This window comes from Aplidium turbinatum, chromosome 2 (assembly GCF_918807975.1).
Source record: "Aplidium turbinatum chromosome 2, kaAplTurb1.1, whole genome shotgun sequence".
NCBI classification, from domain to species: Eukaryota; Metazoa; Chordata; class Ascidiacea; order Aplousobranchia; family Polyclinidae; genus Aplidium; species Aplidium turbinatum.
The window spans coordinates 13002329-13023001 of record NC_137473.1 but is presented as its reverse complement, the minus strand read 5'-3'; the positions used below and the strand labels follow the sequence as shown (position 1 = coordinate 13023001).

General features: G+C 37.1%; 1 protein-coding gene across 1 annotated transcript; it reads left to right on the top strand.

Moving 5' to 3' along the window:
• Positions 1-3010: 3010 nt before the first annotated feature.
• On the top strand, positions 3011-14173 carry LOC145764519 (microfibrillar-associated protein 1-like). Its single transcript, XM_082576135.1, has 10 exons — positions 3011-3148; positions 3742-3842; positions 4384-4556; positions 5342-5492; positions 5941-6158; positions 6477-6585; positions 7102-7274; positions 7757-7916; positions 12994-13083; positions 13456-14173. Exons 1-10 carry the CDS (start codon positions 3052-3054, stop codon positions 13627-13629), a joined length of 1446 nt encoding a protein of 481 aa, XP_082432261.1. The 5' UTR covers positions 3011-3051; the 3' UTR covers positions 13630-14173.
• The last annotated feature ends 6500 nt before the right edge of the window (positions 14174-20673 follow it).

The window sequence follows — 20673 nt, the reverse complement described above, 5'->3', positions numbered from 1 at the left end:
TTGTCTGCAATGCCAGGAAAAAACAACTCTATTAACTATCTTACATTTGACAGTTTTCAGACCAAAGGGAGTCTATGCGCCCGCCCTTTTAGTCATAAACTGGCAACAGTATTCCTACAATTGTACTATTTTTAACTTTCAAGGCATCAAAAATAACCTGAGTTATCTGATTCTTTCAAATTGATTAATTATTGCAAACGAAAACCATGTGCGTATTGGCATAACGTTATCTTAACGTTGTTTCAGTGCTTAATGAGTATTACTTGCTTGTGAAGGAAATTTTTGTGCCAGATCTGTTGCGTCATGGATTACTTGGCATCTACGTTAACTGACAACTTACTGATGCAACTACAACGTTTCTATTTCAACGTCACAAAAAACGACTTTTTTCTAGTTGTAGATTTAAATAGCACAACATTGCATTATTTGTTGATTTAGCATTCATGAATATAGCTCAGCTATACGCAAACACTTCTTCGCGTCAGTTAACTATCGCTAAGATATGAACTACTGCTTTAAATTCAGTGAGCAACTTGATGAGGGAGTTTACTGCGCTTTTAGATAAACATAGTTTATACAAATTCCCGTAACCCTTTATTGTAAATTGCATTATCATTTCTTATTTCAATAAAAATACCAAGAGGATTTAATTACAACGATTCTGAACGCCAACTGCTTATTGACCTCATCAAAGACTTTCCAGTGGTGGAAAATAAATAAAAAAAATGATAAAAAAGCCTTTCCAAGATAATCAAGCGAGGAAAGATTTAACTAAAGTTTTTAACGCGAACAGCTCTACTGAAAGGACCACCCAGAGAGCAAAACCCGTTATATTTACATTGATTCAACGTCTGCAGGCGTTGAATCAATGTTAAAATGACAAATCTTGCTGTCTGGGCACAGATCAGCTGAAAAAGTTAGGGTTAGTTAGTCCATCTGAAACTTGGCGTTATTGACACAGGTTTTGGTTTGATACTTAGGTCACAGTATATTATTGCATATAATTGTATTTTCGTTTTCTCACAAATTTGCAAACCATTGCTTTTAGGCAACTCTTCGATGAAGAGTAGGCTATGCAAATATTCACATTGAAAGGCCTGTTCGCGATCATGCAGATCCTTTTATTCAACTTAGCGACAAGCAGTTTTGTCAACGTTTCCGTCTTAGCAAAACTGCAACTATGGAACTCTTTGAATTGTTTAAAAATGACGAAACGTTGACAGCCCGATCGCATGCAATACCGCCCATACTGCAGCTATTGATAAGCCTTCGATTTTTTGCAACTGGCCATTTCCAGAGAAGCGATGGCGACTTGGGCGGGGTTAGTCAAAGTTCTGTTTGCAGAATTGTGGCGCGTATTTCTCGGTGCATACCCATTGTCACCCAATAGGATTCCATCAATTTCTCCATTCTCAAATTTATCTCGAATGATGCTGTTGTCAAAAATCCCCGCATCATGTGTCAATCCTGGCCATGATTGTGCAAGCAAAGTCAAAACTTTCCTATTTAGGCATCAAAAATAACTTGAGTAACCTGATTCTTTCAAATTTATGAATTATTGTAAACGAAAGCCATGTGCATATTGGCATAACGTTGTTTTACGTTGTTTCATTGTTAAATGAGTATTCCTTGCTTGTGAATGAACTTTTTGAGCTAGATCTGTTGCGTCATGGATTACTTGGCATCTACGTTAGTTAACGAACGACTTACTGATGTAACTATAACGTATTTCAACATCATAAAAAAGTGCTTTTTTCTAGTTGTGAGTTTAAAGCACAACATTGCCTTATTTGGTGGTTCAGAAGGAATGTAGCTCAGCTTTACAGCCTTCAGTTTCACGCTTCATTACCTCAACCAAATAGTTGCTATAGCAATTTCTCTTTCGCGCGAAAACAAAGAGGCTTAATACGGTCTTATATAAGTCGCGCGTAAGTCGAGTTTCTGCATCGCAAATAAGCTTCTCGTATAAGCCTGGCCTATATAAGTCTGACTTACGCATAACACTGACTTATTTTGAGATGCAAATCTGAATTCCGCCCTTAGAGTCTCAATAGCCAAACCCTACACTAGGGGAGTTAGAATAGGCAAAACCCTACAAGTGCATACTGCTTAAACGTATCAATTGTTTTATGGTATCAAAATCTGAAATCCGAAGCCAAATCCTATCTAACGTTAAGTAAAACTATTGGTTTAACGTATCCCACTTAAAGGAATACATCAAATAAGTGTATCAGGATTTGCATCTCGTTTGCATACTTCATTTATTTTATCGTATCATTGCCTTTGCTTAAAAATATCTGGACAAAGAATGAGTCACGTGACAAATCTTTTCCGGTAAGCAAAAGGAGAATGTTCCTTTTTTCTTTTGCATATCTGCTTGTCATGTGCAATAGCAATTAAAAAAAAGTGTCATTAAAAGAAAAACAAGCGACTGTAATCCCATGCTGTAATCTCATGCGCAAGACCTTGCGCCACACAGATCTAATCTTTTCACAGCTGGACTTAAGGCGAAAGAATGGACAAAGGAAATGATCACACTGCAACAGATCCAAAAATAACATGCTTGAAACAAAGACACAGGTGGTCAAAGTTCGTCTTGTAATGCCACAGAGATCATTAAAGATAGAGTCCGATTGCCGTAGTTTACAGAAAAATGAATTGATTGTACAATCGAGCGCTGGCAATACACGGTATTATTCAACAAAGCACTAATAAACTCCTCCCAGTTTAATTAGACATGCAAACAGTTGTAGATTTACACCATACAGATGTGAAGCCCAATGCAAGCGAGTTATCACCGCACATTCCCAACAATGACGCCTGATTACAATAAACCTCTTTTCTTGAGCAAATTGGTTAAATGTATCAATCATTATAATCGTATCAAAATGTCGGGAAATGTTTGATACGATTAACTAATGTTTAAGTAGTGTTTAATGGTTTTTCATTTTTAACGAAACAATAAAAAGTATATACGTATATATAATAATATAATTGATTTGTAGGGTTGCACATTTTCTTATTGTTAACAAGTCCATTGTAGCAGCAATTATGTTTACACTGGGACAAGAGCACATTTTAGAAGAGGCGTCCAAGCCTCAACCAATCATGTTCACAGCTGGTGCTGTTCCAGTAAAAAATAGAAAAGGTAATTGAATATATAGTTGTTTCACAAGACATTATTCATGTTCTCACAATTTTGTGTTGGAAACGTTCAAAATTTATATCTAATTTTGTGGGTGAAGCTTTGCTTGGTGAATATTTAATGAGGTGGTAAAATTTTAGAAATTTAAACTGATACCATTCATCAAAAGTAGCCAGGTTATGTTTCAAATGATAATATAAAAAATATAAAAATAATATAAATTTATATTTATGGTTTTATACTATAACTACAGGACTACAACGATTTATCAAACTTAATGTTAAATCTAACCTTTCACTTGAAACAGGTGACAGTTGAACTTACTCTCACTTAACGACATTGTTGCATTACCAATTGGTAGCCTATATATACCCTTCACGATTTTAAACAAACAAATTTGGAAACTAACGAGCTATAACACAATCACACAAAAATCGTGTAAAAGTTTGGAAGTTTTTTTTTTCATGAAACCTAGCATGTGTTGTTGTACATCTCTGTGATATTATATCACCAGATCTTTAGCATCACCGAGGTCTACTCATTGGAGATGGAAGATGCAAAACTACTGTATTAACTCATATGTGCTCACGTTCCAGGTGAAATATCTATGGAAAAGGTACATGTTCGGCGTTATGTTGCTGGGAAGCGACCAGAATGGGCCAATGAAGAGGAGGATTCTGATGAAGATGACAATAAAGTAAGAAAGATTTTCCTGCTATCCTGATTGATATCTTTTAGATTTCTACTAATCTTGATTCAAATAAACTATTCAATGAGAAACGTTTTTGGAAAATATTAGTTTAACATATTTCAATGTTTTAAAGCATTTAATACAAGCATTCATTTGAAGTTTTTCATACATATGATTTTATTCAGACGTATCTTTAAATTTGATGATGTGGCATTAAACTTTTAAAGCAGGTAGACTTGGATCAGTTCGAATTGATGTACATGTAACTTTTAAAATAGATTTTTAAAAAGAATGTGTGCAGCATTGGGGATATGAAAAACCAATTTACACTACATGATTTGCCAGTACATATTTCAAATCACTACAAAGTGAAAAGATAAATCGACCATTTCTGGAACCCATGCATCATGTGTTACTTTGTTTTATAATTTATATGTTGATACAGTATGGCAAATTGTCTACCGCACCTTTATAAAAAAATGTTTTTGCAGACAAACAACTATTTTAAATAGATGTTAAAACACGTGTAACGTACTTTCGATCTTAGTTCATCAAGTCAGACATGGTGTCAGATGAGGAAGACATGGATGTTGCCTCGCATATCCACCAGCAACGTAAGATGTATGAAGAACAAGACAGGAGTGATGAGATGAAAAACCTCGACGATCGGAGACTACGAAGACTGATGCAACGCGGAGAACAAATGGATGCTGAGGAAAGGTAAAACGTTGTCATTCGCAATACAGTGAAATTAGTGTATTAAATCCTATATGCTTTAGAAAGGACTTTTTGCATGCTCTGCTCACTCTTATTGTAGTGGTTATTAAATCTGAATTTACTCTCAGCCAAAGTCGGTTTATTCGTTCAAGTTTTACTTAAAGTAGCATCGGTAATTTGTATTAGAGCAGGAACTTTTTCAAGTGACTGCTTGCATGATGCATGTGAGCTAAGGATAAGATGCATTGCTTTATCAGTGGTATCTGTTAAGTCACAAGGAAGTATTTTAATCTTTTCTCATCCATTTCTTTTTCTGATTGTCACATTTAATGAACATGAACATTTTTAATTAATTTGTACTTCATCCTGACAGCTAGGTTACACTGTATCATTATAAAATGTTGTCAATAACTTCTCAATCCTTTTATCTGCAAGAAACTGATTTAAATCTATGGAAAGATTGTTTCTGATCTTTGTGGAAAAATTGTTTGTCAAAAATCGTCTGTATTGGAACAGGAGTTTGGCTAAGTTTCAAACAACATAACTTTGATTAGAATGCTAGCAGGCTATTTTTTATAGTAATGCTGTGTATTACGAATATTTTCAAAATTTCTGATGAGGGCTTAGGTTAAGCCGAAAACGTTAGACTGCTCATATTGCTTGTAAATATGTGTATTACATTTTTATAATGCTCAATCCTGTCGTGTTGCTCTGCCTTGCTTGCCTGATGTAAATTGTATCTTTTTATATATACGGTATATATTGCAAATATCTAACTATTTGCTCAGAATCCGAAGAAGACGTGTTCATGAACCTGAGGTGATCTCAGGAGGATCCGATTCAGAGGCCTCAGATCAAGAGGTGAAAAGACCTTCTCGTCCCATCACAATCCCGATGAATGAAGAGGAGAGCAGTGATGAAGGGGAGCTTGATGAGGATGTAAGTTCATGTGATGATTAGAAAGATGTAGAGTTTGGGTGGAAAATGAAAAAAAATAAGCAAAAAGATATGAATTCCGTGATAAAAGTTAAATCAGCATCACAGTGACGGGTTTTTGCACACAAGCGAAACATTTGCTAACTAACTCTTGGTTTTTGCTTGATGTGCGACTTGTGCGTGGGTTTGAATCCTCAGTATGTCATATACTAAAACTTTTTCAAGTGACATGCTGTGTGTCAAAGGGCTTTAAGTTTTGCTAAGATTTTTATCCGGAGAGCATAGTATGACTTAAATGCGATTAAAGAAGATACTTTGCCGTCTACTTTCGTGTTTACTTAATCCTGGCTCCATGCAGGGTGCAGTTTTGTCTATCTTACATGTAGTTTGCCCTTGTCTAAATGAAGAACTTGCTTGCCCAACATGAAGTTGTCATTTCTATTTTTGACAGGAAATTGAGTCTCGACGTGCGAGGTTGAGAGAGCGCGTTCGTGCCAGGCAGGATGACGCAGAAGAACTGCTTGCTCTTCCTACTGATTCAAAAGTGGAAGATAAGGAAGAAGAGGACAAAATGGATGATGAGGAAGAGTACAGCAGTGAAGAGGAGTCAGATTACTCTGATTCCGAAGATGACGATGCCCCGCGACTTAAACCAGTGTTTGTCAGAAAGTAAGTGCCTTGTATTTGTAAAAACTTGTGAATATCTATTCTGTTAGGAGGAGAGAAATCACTTATTTACCAATCAGATTCTATAATGCAGTAAGTACGATACAGAATAAGCTTACCTCACAATAACATGCAATTCATCAACATAGAGAAATGCATCGTGTTAAACAATTCATGCCGATTAACCAGGTGAAACTATTGCCTCCTTACGATGCACATGTAAACATCCCACTTGTCTTTTATTAAGATAAGTAAATTTGTGTTTTGCTATCCACTGTTCAATTGCATTGAGGTTGCTGTGAGCGTTTGTTCTTTTGACAGGAAGGATCGGCTTACCATTCAAGAGCGAGAGAAGGAGGAAGAGAAACAAAGAAAACTGGAAGAAGAGGCCAAGCTAGCTGCGGAAGAAAGAAGAAGATACACAATCAAAGTATTTTTAAGGCGTCTTCCATTTTCGTTCGATCGGCGCCTTGATAATTTTACGAAGGAATCAAAAATCTCGTTGTTTTATGCTGATTTGTGATGATGATGTTGCTGTTAATTTGGGCTCATTCCCGGACCAACGTTGAGGGCGTCTTAAATCGCAATGAACTGCCGAGTTTTTGAAGCAGTTCTTGTTGTCCAAACGCAATTCGTTCAGCCCGCCGGGAGCGGCTTATCCCCCGAGAGCAGAGACGTTCAACGGTTGCGAGCGACGTCGGGAGAGTATGTCATATATTTAGTACATATATATATAATATATTATATATAATATTATATATATAATTATATATTATATATATATATAATATTATATATATATTATAATATATATAATATATAATATATATATATATACATATATTTAGTACATAGTCATATATTTCTACTGCACAGTGCGTGCATAAGATATAACTCAATCTTCCTTCATCTCCTTTCCCAACTTTTACATCCTGTCTTTCTGCAGTTGGTGGAGAAAGAAGCCCGAGCTGAGTTAGAGGCGGAATCTGCAGCAAGAGGAAACCTAGAAGCGGCTCTGGGAGCTGTGGACTCGGACGACGGAAATGACGAAGCGGAATACGAAGCGTGGAAAGTTCGAGAACTGAAACGAATCAAGCGTGATCGGGACGAGCGTGAGGCGTAAGTTGGTGACGTAGTCTAGACAGCGAAAGTTTGACTTTTAGTTTGGAAAGTTGGTGATGTGACAGCAGATTGATTTTTTTTTAATAAATATAATATAATAATAACGTGTTTTCATGTTTATTTTAACATATTCTATTTGAATAAGAACCTTCTGATGTTCCCAATTAAGGATGAGTCAGCGTTTTAAGGTTTTCGTGAATAGTAGCTGCATTTGGTATAACATTAACACGTTGTGGATATGATAAAATTACCAATATATTCAAGCTACTTAGTTGGAAGAGATTCAGTGGAAGCTTGCCACTGAATTGAACACTTTATGGAAAATGACGTCATCAACAATGGCCTAGTCTTAGCAAGACACTTCGTGACATGATCGAACGTGGACACAAAGATTTGATCCATTACCTCCCCCACTTTAACTAAATCTCTTCACCAACCAGACATAATCCTAGATGCGACAAAAATCCCTTCCATTTCAGACTCGCCAGGGAGAAAGAAGAAGCTGAAGCGATGCGAAATCTCACAGAAGAGGAGAGGCGAGCTAGGCTTCGAGCTAACCCCAGGATCATCACTAACATGGCTCAAAAGGGGAAATACAAATTTTTACAGAAATACTACCATCGCGGAGCTTTCTTTATGGTAAGATGTTATGTTTTTGTATTGTCTTTCTATTAATAGCATCGCTTGGGCATGTGGGAATGGGACAGTGGTTTTCAACCAGGGTTCCGCGGAACCCTAAAGCTGGGTTTAGACTACGTGCGTTTTACGTGCGGTTTTGTTGCGTTGCGATTTACGTGCGTGTTGTCTCAAACAGCTCGCGTTTACACTACTTGCGGTTTTCATGGGTACAGTGTTACGTCATTTTGAAAATATAGGTTATTCCCCTACATTGATGTCAATCAGCTGATCTACTTGACATCACTTCAGTTCTGTCAATGCGATCATTGCAAATTGCAATACATGTTGAGTATTACTTCCTCTGCACAAATGACTTTCACAGAAAGAAACAAGCTCATAACACAAGTAATTGAACTCTAGACTACACTAGCTATTAGCACACAATGATATCAAAGTAGAACACTTTTGAGGGTCATATATTGCGAATGGAAAAGCCAAAAAAAAATTACTTATCAATATGGAGTGCAGAGTGGCATCCAGATTTTTAAAGCAATGCCAGATACATTTAATTGCACCGAGTGGGTTCTTGTGTTAAAATAAACTTTGTTACATGTGGACCAACACCAAGAGTGTACCACTGGAATTTTTAGACAGGCTATGTTTTTAGAATAACCTTGGATTCTAAACTCATGTTTAGCAAACACTTCGAAAACTAAACTGTCTATTTCTGGGCTATATATTTTTTGATTAGATTGACCTTGCATTCCAACCATTTTAGCCCTGACCTTGGTATCTTTGTTCAACAACCTTTGAGGATTGAATTCTTTGTTGACTTTTTAGTACATTGGTTTCTTTATTTAAATGTTAAAACTATACCACAAGTCTACTGCTAAAAATTGCTTTCCTACTTTGCACTCAGCATAAAGAGCACTAAAAATCCCGGCAATGTAAACCACTGAGCAATGCAATTGTATATTTGTGTAAATATACACTATACAATACAGGGTGTATGAGATCTCACAGATCACTGCCATTTGTGACGGACTAAATTTTCTAATATTATGACAGGCTATAGTTTAATATCTGTTTATTTTCTGCTTTCATAAAATATTAATAGGCTAAAACAAAAAAAACTGAATGCAATTCAACTTTATTTGTCACCAGCGAATCAAAACTTACATAGTATTCTTGCATGTTGGCAGTTTTCTGTATACTTGTTTATAGGCTATGCACAAATAATGAAAAAAGTAGATATTACAAATTTGGTAGAAGCAAATAAAATCGCACTAACAGAATTAAAAAGGTTGCAAAGTCACAACAATGACAAATATGGACAAAGAATTCTTTGTAATAGCAATGTTGATAATAACAAACCACCATGATAGTTGACAATTTTTGGCTGTTTATCAACAAATCTATAGGCCAGCAATGGCAGTTATTCATCACAACAAATAATTTTCAGTAAACAAATTCTCTTGTGTTAATCTGCCTAATGATGGCAATTACAATATTCTATATTGACATGTTTGTGTCACACATGTATGGAATAATGTCAGTTAATATTATACTTTTGTCAAATCGATTGTAATGCCTAAGAACACATACTATAACATGATATGTTATGTGTGTGTTCTTACCACCAAATTCCTTTAAGGGTGATTGTAATGAAATGCACAGCCAAAGTAATCATAAGAACAAATGACTTCAAAATAATTAATTTTAAAAGTGATTGTAATAAAACACATAGTCAAAGTAACCATAAAAACCCATAACTTCAAAACTGAAATACAAAAACAAAATGAAATAGGCTATAAGCAAATGTACACCTCAAGTCTACATGTATACTTTTGAAATATTGTATCATACTAGAGTAGGTGTAATCTAATGTATTAATTCTGATATAGTGTCATATATGTCTATGACAGTACAATGATTATGCAGTTCAAATTCTTTATCATGGACTTTATATTGATGTGGAAAGGGCAAGACTTCAAATTTCAACAGCAGAAGAATCATCATGAGTGCAATAAGACCACAAACATATCTGCAAAACAAATGAAATTACAATCAACGAAGATACACATAAATGCAGTTTTTATGTTCATAGCAATATGTGACTGAGAGAAATAGCCTATAAAGATCTGAGAAGGAATATTACTTTATTTTGTCTACAAAGAACAATGGACAAGCCAAAATAGTGTTCGCACTGTTTGGTAATAATGACAATTGTATCAACTATCAGCTACACTTTGTTTTTATGCAGTATGCTCAAGATGTGCATTTGAAATAAGATCATCATTGTATGAGGTTCTGGGGCCGAAGTATCATCCTACAACGAAACCAATATAAACTAGGTTGTATAATTAGGAACGGCATAGCAGTAATCTACAAACACATTGCTCACTTAACTAGTTGACAACTAATTTGGCCTATTTCAATGTATGAGGTGAAATGTGCCATGTAGGCCTACTACACTATAAGGGAAGTTTGGACCACATTAGCAAATTTTCAAAATTCTATTGAAAGCCAACACAGCACTATACAAGCCTTCAAAACACCAGTCACTCTTTGTGGCCATGATAAAAGATAAAATGTTTAAAACAAAGCTTCAATTAAAAATCAAGATTTGTGATACAAACTTCTATAGAAGTCGTTTTAATGAACTTGGTCAAATATAACGTGTGTGTCTTGATACAAAATATACATTATTAGGCCTTCAAGTGCATGAAACCAAAGCAAGGTAAACTTTTATGGGGGGCAAGCATCCCAGAACTTTTGCATTGTCTATGTTGAATTACAAATTTTCATTTGTTTTAAACTTTGGTGTCCCCCCAAATATTTTTATAGATCTGCCACTGGACATAACTAGCACGTTTGCGATGACTTTTAAATGTTAAATATGCCTTCAATTGAATTCATTTTTCTTTGTTGAAACGCAAATCAAGCGATATTGCGTCAAAAGCCTCTACAAGTACCGGCATGCGCAACTACCGGGAATAACCTATCAAGGATTTTTCAGTCAGAGGATAAAGATTCAACAACCAAACAGCAATAAAGCCAGCAAAAAGAAAAGGTGGCAAAACCATAATGGTTTAAGTGAAATAATCAGCACTTCCAAATATAGAATAGGTAGGCTATTTGGTATGATCATTAGCTTCATACTTTAAAATAACATTTAGGTAGTAGGAACTTGATAGTCAACTAGTCATTTTACTCACCTTCTGGTTATGGTAGGCTCTCATAATGACATAAGCATGGTGATCACTGGTTGATTTACTTCATAACTTTCATAACATAAGTTTCATAATCATAGCTTAGATTTTTTTATGTGTAACAATCTATCGAAAATCAAGTTCAAAACAGTGGCCTAAACCTTGAAGAATGTAAAAATAAATTAAGTTTGACGAAGAAAAACACTACTGAGAGGCATCTACTTGCTTCAAAATACAATAAAACCCTTTCAAAAAGTCTAAACTTCAGCAAAATCTGCCCAACAAGTCACTTTTGATGTAAAAAGCAATTTTTCTATCAATACTTCACAAAAAACTAACCTACCTCGGTGTTTTTTTCGCAAAACTACCTAGACTGACTTAGCAAATACGCGACCTAGGATTCGTTGCGACAGCTTCAGCTTCCACTCAGTTCGGATCGCTTGCGACGGCTTGCGATTGTCTGAGACCTAAAGGTGCGTCTACACGAGAAAGTGTTCTTGCTTAGAAATTCTTGCTTAAGTTAGTGATTAAGCTCGTTTCGTCTACACTGGCAATCTCGACGAAGATTTTGCTCGCTTGAATCGCGGTCACGTGATTATCTAATCCCCAATGACGTCACGTTTTAAAAAGTTCGCGCCAAAGCATAGCAGTTCGCGCTAAAGTACAGCAGAGTAGACCAAGCAACTGACTGTTCTTTAACTAGTTGGTGTAAGCTGGCATTTGAAGTTGTTGCAGTCTTTCAGTCATAGCTTCCCAGAAGTTGTGTAAAAAATGCTGCAAAAAGCGAAGGATGCAAACCCGCAATTTAGGCTACTGCTTATTGAAGCATTCAGACACCTCAGTGAGGTTGAAATGTTGGAAACAGAATTTCGTGTCAGCGTGGGTGACTGGTGACAACCAGCAAGATCATTTCTCCGCTATTTTTATTACCCGGTGTACAATGGCAATGGTTTTCTGCTGAGATCCTGTTTTGGATTTGAAATTGGAAAATATTGTGCTATCTATGGGCTATTTTGAGTACGGTCACCGCCAGTTCAGCCCGCAACATTAATAAGAACGGGTTGGGATCAAAACTTAACGAAATCCTTTAACGATACCGCCCTGCCCTGTCTGGATACTGAGCTGAGAGGAGACCTGAGATTTTGGCGGGAAAAACATTTCTAAGCAAGAGAACTCACTTAAGCGCCCAGTTTTTCGCTCTGGAGCGTATTTTTTCTCGACGGCTTGCTTACTCGCCCATTTTCTTAAAAGTAAGCGGCACAAACTGCGATTAACTTAAACAAACAAGAAGTTTGGCTAGCTTAAGCAAGAAAACAGTCGTCGTGTAGACGCACCTTAACGCACGAAATACGTACGCAATGTAAACGGTCCCAATCACTTGTGTGTGATGGATCGAGCGATGCGTATTGTCGTAGTGCTTACGCACGGAAAACGCACGTAGTCTAAACCCAGCTTAAGGTTCCGCCAGTAAGTTTAGGGATTCCGCAAGTTTACATTCAAATCCGAGATTTTTAGCTCTGACAAGCACAAGAGGCAAGCACAATTGCTGTCTGTTGAAGATGAACTTCGTGTGTGTCTGTCAAACACACGACCCAATATTAAAGACTTGTGCAAGAAACACAGGCTCAAGTTTCTCATTGAATTTTTTTGTGAGAATAAATGTAATAAGTTTGTATTTTTATCGTACATAAATAAATCTGAACATGAGTATTTTAGTTTAATTTCATTAATCAAACGATGTATTTTGCATAAGGCAATCCTCGAGCTTTTGGAATATTTCATTGGGTTCTGTTCCACCAATAAGGTTGAAAACCACTGGAATAGGATATTAAATACTAATCTTTTCGTTATTGTAATTTTTCGATTCAATTGTATTCTTCTTTCAGGACAAAGAAGAGAAAAATTTCTCCCAAGACTTCACTAATCCCACGTTGGAGGATCACTTTGACAAGACTGTACTGCCCAAGGTTATGCAGGTAACTTTGCTATACTACAACTGCGACTACCCATTTACTGGGTGAAAATGAGCAGGAGTTTTACTGGTACCCTACCAAACAAAGGATTCTAGGATTTATACTCAGGAACTATTATTCGAACAAAAAAGCGATATAAAATCACTTATCAGAAAGAAAACTTAACGTTAAAACTTAAAGTTACTTTGCAAGCAAAACTTTAAGTGGTACGTTATTGTAGCACGTTCTCAAAAGCTGATAACCAACACCAGTTACATTGGTGTAAGTTATATAATTTATATTGTTTTAAGAATATATAGAGGATATGTCTTTTGCCATAAATGACCATTTTTTTAGCCTTAATACATTCTCTTTCACTGTCAAACCTTTTCCCAGGTCAAAAATTTCGGGCGATCTGGTAGGACGAAGTATACTCACTTGGTTGATCAAGACACCACGAACTTGGAATCAGCCTTCGTCCAAGAGTCTGCTTCAGCGAACAGGTTCATGGCGAATCGGGCAGGCGGAATGAAGCAAGGGTTTGAGCGGCCATCTGGCAAAAAGAAATGAGCTTCCACTTGCCACCGTGTTATAGTTTGCAAATGTTTATCAATTTGCGTCTTTCTAACATAAAACGACGTGATTTTCGTCCTTTGACCACCTCTTACTACTCTGACAATTGGTCACTGTGTCTCTCAGGAGTCTTCATGCTCAAAGGATGTCACTGACGCTTTGCCATTGTCCGTTGTTTCGGTAAGACTGTGATACACAGAGCTGCAATTCGTTCGCTTTTGGGATTACTTGAAGGAACGATGACAAGTGAGGTCCAAGGTGCATTTTTAGACCTGGCCAGGCGTAACTTTAGAGGCCTTAAATCTTTTCAAAGGTCCCGAGAACTAGAGGACGACATCACCTATTCTTTAGTGTCTTGTCAAAGTATGTGATTGAGGCTCGCGTTTCATTGGTACCTGCCCCAAATTATTATAAAATTGTTCTCTCGGCCTTGGTTGCTTGTATTACAGAAGGACAAGTGTCAGAGCACTTGATTTGTTGCGTTTGAAAATCTCTTTTTGCATCATGTTATTGTCTTTTTGTTAATAAAAGGATCACCTTATTTTTGTCATTATTTTGACTACTATGTCATACCATAGTTGGTCTTAACAATGTGTTTCTGGTATTTTACTGCTGGCGTTCGACCTTCCTGCTTTGATTCTCAATGCTGGTATTTACACAACAAGCTAATACAGAACCGTACTTTACCGTTGAGAATCCATTCGTTGTTAGCAACCCAACTATAAAATTAGTCGTTTTTTACATTGATTCAACGCATGCAGACGTTAAATCAATGTAAAAAACGACTGATTTGCTGTTCGGGAATAGCTTAGCCAGCAAAATTGGTCTTGTTTGATTGAACGTCTTCAGAAGTTAAATGTGCAGTGTGAAAAAGAACCATTTTTATAGCTGGGATCGGCTGGTAGGATTGTCTCCAGTTTGCTTAGAAAAAGCCGGTTCTGCATTCCAAGACGTCAGGATCGGCCAATTGAGAAAACAAAATAATTCGAAAAGAAACCCTGGAGTGCAAATCAAAATGAGCTTTTTGGTGGCATTTTGCCAATCTTTGAATTTAACAAGGACTTCAAGTTTATGATGACCGGTCATGAGAATTAGAGACCGAGACTTCTCAAATAGCAGAAAACTTTTCTAAAAATAGTTTATAGCTGCTCATTTTGATTTCTATAACGCTTACAGCCTTCTGTACCAGAAACTATCATCCCAACACTTCAGTTCGAAGTCTAGGCTATAGGCCTATAGCCTAGCTGAGATGGTTTAGGGAACGTTCAAATATTACGTAACGCCTTCGAGGGGGGGGTTTATGCAAAGCGTTACGTTAGCGTCGGGGGGGAGGGGGTTCAAGCAAAACGTTACATAACGCTTTCGAGTACGGAATGGTAGTTTTTTGTGCTGAATTCGTAGTGAAAAAGCGTTACATGGGGGAGGGGGGGGATTGAAAAAAGCGTTACGTTGGCGTTACATGGGGGAGGGGGGAGTCAAAAATTCGGAAAAAAAGCGTTACGTAATATTTGAACGTTCCCTTACATCTTTGATGTTCAAAATGGTGGTAAATATGCATTTAAAATTAATTCTTTCGTGGCCAATTCTTTTCTCTCAGCCGCCTTCAGCAACTACATCCTAGGTGGAGATAAGCAGCGTTTTTTCAATAAAGCAGCTTGAGCTGGGAGCCCAACCCGGATTGTGTGATTAAAAAGCAAGCGTCTTTGCTACTGCACCAAAATTATGCAACTGTGATTTAAAAAATCGCAGGCATAACATTGATCCACCGCTAAGTGGTGCTAAATAGTTAATTGAAGTACAATGACTCATCATGTAAACTGGATGCTCATTGCTCAGTTGAAAAATAACATTTGGAAACCAGATAGACAATTCAATGCTAAATCAAAATATATTACTCAAACATTCTGTTTTCTATCTATTTGCTTTATTGGGTAAGCTATAGCGAAGATTGGCTTCCTTGCCTTCCAGTCCACTTAATCTAAATCTTCAATCACCAGCCATAAGCCTGGATACGACAAACAAACAAAAACAGGGGTGAGCATTTTTAACACAATGGCTATTTACAAAAATGTAAGCTTAATAGCCTACATAGGCAACTGGGAGAGCGGCACTGCAAATAAACACTAATTTATACATTTTAACTGATACAAAAAAACACTGCAAGTACATGCAGATATGACTTATCATTGCAATTGAATCTTCAAATAGAAGACAGTGAGAAGGTTGATTGCGATTAAGCAACTGAGAAACGACCGGTTGCTTTCCAAATATGGCATAAGCTATACAATGTGCCAACAGGCACGGAAAAAACTAAACAAATTTACGATTGAAGTCCTCTTAAAAGTTTGGCAAACGGCCGTTGATTTTTGCTGGCTACTGATACAACAACTGCTGCTGTCGCATCCATGGCAGCAGGCTTGCACATTCTAGGAGAAAGTAATTCGATCGAAAGCTTATCTTGAAACTGACACAAACACGGCAACCTAATTGTTTTTACGTTGATTCATTTCGATTTAATGAATTGCTTAATGAGTAGGGTAATACTATGAGATGTCAGCGACTTTCTCATAACGGTGATCCCAAAAATGGGAGCAGATTTTAATGAATTCAATTTTCCGCATTCAGAAGACTACGCGTAATGCACCCTGTTGCGCAGTATAAGAATGAAAGTGAGTAAATTTCCCTGAAAGAACCTTATTTTCAACGTTGTTTATTATTAGATTGCTTGAATGTGAAAGTTTATCACTGCGCTTAGTTCAGTTGTGACGGAGTGAAAAACTATGACGTAGTCAGCGTTCAAAGAAACCCTAGCAATCGTTTTAAAGTAATATGAATTTGACGACATCAATAAAAGAAGAATGAGCGAATTTTCTTTATTTTTTCCTTTGCCACAAAAGCACAGCAGGAGCACAGCTGGATGCTCAATCACAGATAATTCGAAAGCTACAACCATTAAACTCATACCTCATCCATTCTGTTACCGGAATACCGGATATTTTATGCTTTCATACACTGATGATTCAACCCACTTTTATTCGATTAAAAAATACGTTCCTGATACAAATTCTGAGCAAGGTTTCAAATATTTTGTGAGCTGAATGCAAAATTTTTTATCAATCGATCAAGCTTATTATTCTATCCGGTAGATAGGCTATAGCCATAAAGAAATATATAACCAAAATTTTCTACTGAATGGAAAGGAGACAGCGAAGTTACCACAAAAGGTCATCACGTCAGCCGCCATCTTCAGTAGGCCTGAGTAACAAAAAAACCCTTATAGGCCTACAGAATAATGTATATTTTTATATTAACATTAAAGAAATATGTATGAATTGAACCATCTTCATTTCTGGAACTGATGTACTTTATCATAAACTGGAAATGGCTCCGAAACATAAATTTTGTCTAGACTAGACAGCTTTAACTGAGACTTGAACTACACACACCCATCGTTCAAATCACTTTAACTAAGAAAAGAACAATCAGTTTACATGCGGTACATACGGTATCTATTTTGTTTTGCGTGACTTACGGAAAAGGCGGATTGAGCGTGGATGCGACAAAGCGTTGTGGAAGAGCTGAAGGAAGTTGCGTGGAATCAAGACTGGAGCTGTGGAGAGATTATTCACAAAAAAACGAAATCGACTGAACGAATAAAGTCTCAAACCCGATAATAATTAATTGGTGGATTGTGCTAAATCAGGGGCAGGCAACATACGGCCCGCCGGCCGGACCTTGCTCACGACGGGACTTTGAGCGACCCGCAGACAGTTTCCAGTCTTACATGATAATGTGGCTCACGGCCACAGCCTACCGCAATCCCTTACTTGGTTTGGTTTTGAATCTTTATCCTCGGACTAACAAAGCCTTGAATGGTTATTCCTGGTAGTTTCGCATACTTGTAGACTAGAGGCTCTTGACACAGGGCCGGTTACCGAGATTGGCAGAGTGAAGTTTTCCAATCGTTGAAGTGTTGTTACCGAAAAATTATTCCATTTACTATGTGCCGTTGAATGGAGAGCATCCTGAAACTGCGTTGCTCAAGCGCACACTCCGAGAGTCGAACTTGTGCCGCGTGATCTTGAGCTGGGCGCGTAACCACTGAGCTAACGGGGCGGACTTTCTCACAAGTCGGCAAGAAAACAGTGTGTTTGTTGTGCAAGGAAAATGTTGCCGTGTTTAAAGAGTACTACATTAGCCGCCATTATGCGACAAAACATGCAGGCTATAGCAGTACCGTACTTTATTAGAAGCGGAACGGCTGCCAGAGCAACTAAACTGGACAGAAGACTTGTAAAGCAGCACAATGTATTTGTAAAAGCGAAAATAGCCCAGAAAATTGCTAAATACTGCTTTTGGTCTCTATGCTTTAAACTTAAAGTTTATATTAAATACGGCTTATGCCTTGCATAGATGAATAAATACACAATTGATGTATCGATTCAGGAATCCGGCCCGCCAAGTACTTCATTTTCCCATATCCGGCACACCGACTGGAGAAGTTGCCCGCCCCTGTGCTAAATCGACGTTAAGGTAAAAAGCCAATCATAGTATCCACCTTCAAACATGGCCGCCAATACCTTGCCAAAGCACGGGCCTGTAATCACGGTAGGCGTTGAACCGGTGTTCTGGAGTAAGTAGTCTAAGTCAGTTTTAGCAGGTTCGTTAAGTTTGATTTACCGTCCACGACTAATCGATCGATTGTATCTACAAGATGTGTCTAGATGTAACACTTGCCGTACATTGTTTATTATAGCAATGGAAAGAAATGGCCCCGTTAGCTCAGTGGTTACGCTCCCGGCTCAAGATCACGCGGCGCTGGTTCGACTCTCGGGGTGTGCGCTTGAGCAACGCATTTCAAGACTGCTCTCCATTCAGCGGCACCTAATGAATGGAATAATTCCCCGATAACAACACTCAACAATCGGAAAACTTCACTTTGCCCATCTCGGTAACCGGTCCTGCGTCAAGAGCTTCTACAAGTATGCGAAACTACCAGGAATAACCTATCAAGGCTTTGTCAGTTCGAGGATAAACATTAAAAACCAACCAACCAGCTCAAGTTGTGCATTTTCACCTTAAAAATTGTGTTGGGTTGACGTTGTTAGGAATTAGGCGTATCGCCAACATAAAACCAATAAGCGCGTTGTTCGATTGTTTTTATCAGAGATCATTGTGTATGTCCTTGCTTGCCAACATCGCTCAAATACTTACTGCTGTTTAAAAACAACTCTCAAAAACGCTGAAACATAATTCTTTATGTAAGCACTACGAGGCTACCTAAAAAGTCCCATTTATTGCTTGCGGAGAACCGCTGGGGAGCGAAAATATACTTCAACAAAAAGACAATTACAAAAAAATTCTTATTTTGAAATAACACAAAGTAATCGAAAAAAAAAACTTCTACCATGTCTAATCGTAAAGAGAAAAAATCTTTAAGTAGCCTAGTAAAGATTACACACCAGACTTGACAGATATGAAAATAGCTATTGATTCAATGGCGTGGCGATTATTATGAAGCGTAGCCTACATCAACTGATATTAACTTGGTTTTTTCCCTTGTCAATCATTTTTGAACGTTGACGCGAGAAAGAGATCGAGATTTTATGATAAAGCTGTTTTAGCAGTCCACGATAAATCAAGCCGCTTTCATTGGCATTTCAATTGTTTTACTTGGTTTTGACTATTTATAATCTTGCATTGTGCCAACGTTGGCAGCTGTCAGATCAATGTCACTGCTGGAAACCATTGAAAGATGACTCAATTTGAAAACAAAATTGACCTAGTTTCATTCAAAGTCAAGAAAATTTAGTCAATGAAGAACTGCATTGTAGAAAAAGGAGCTCAAAGTCAATGGTGAAAACCGCAGTATTGTTTATCCGACAAAAACAACCTCTAACAATGCAAACCTCTCTTATACGCTGCTGGCAGTTAAACAAATTTCAAAAGTTATTTTGTCTTACTTTCGTAGATTTCAAACCTTGCTTGAAAATTTTGATGTTGAAAGCAGTGTTTCCCACTTCAATATTAATGATTTGATTTCAAATTTAGTTGTTGTACGGTCTTGCAATGGAGAGTTGCATGCACTGACAATAACACAATAAATACTTTTACCGAATAATCACTGGAAGAAATTTATTGTCTAGTTGGATTGGATGGCTTAATAATTGTTTGAGCAATGCTAGTTTTGTTTATTGCATTTTGACGACTGGAATTTTTCTTGCTTCAATGGCACTGTAAACCCAGCTAGCCTCATTTAGTACTTCAACTCTAAATAGACGTTAAACTAATGGAAAAACAGCAGATTTTGAAACTAGTTGAAAATCGTTTTCTCATTCATCTTATTTTCTTTATTTGAGACACTGAAACACCCGCTGGGAATGAAATCTTTGCGGAGCAATGAATCCAATGGCCCTTTTGTGTTTTGGCCATCCAAGCGGAATTATTGGATTGCTCGAGCAAAAACAACGTTCACATAAACGGAGCTTCAAGCAAATTCAGGTTCTTAAAATCCGGTTAAAAGGATTTATTTTAATTATATTAGTTCAACATACGGCAATGTAGAAGTGGCGCAAAAACGACAAACTGAGCTGCGTCGTTTGGAAAGCCATGCTTTTTCATTTGATAAAACGAAAATACTATAAGCTTATTACACGCTAAAGTCGCTTAAAACCGTAGCAGATCATTAAAAGAATATTAACTCAAAACCAATACAAATTTTACTTTCAAATATAGCTCTCCCAACACAAATAGGCTACCAACTTTAACCAAAGAAGCGTAGCTTATTAAAACAGAATCCAGTAGGCCTACAATTTATTTCAAAAAAAGAACTAAATATGTTGCAAAAACTTCTTATTCAAAAGCAACTATGAGCTAACCCAGAGAGCAAATCAGTCAATTTTTACATTGATTCGACGTCTATAGACTATGAATCAATGTAAAAAACAATTGATTTGCTATCTGTGATAGGAATAAAGTATGTTGTTGGTTTGCGAGGAAATTGTAATTGAATGAAATACAGCAACCAACCAGTAACCGCAA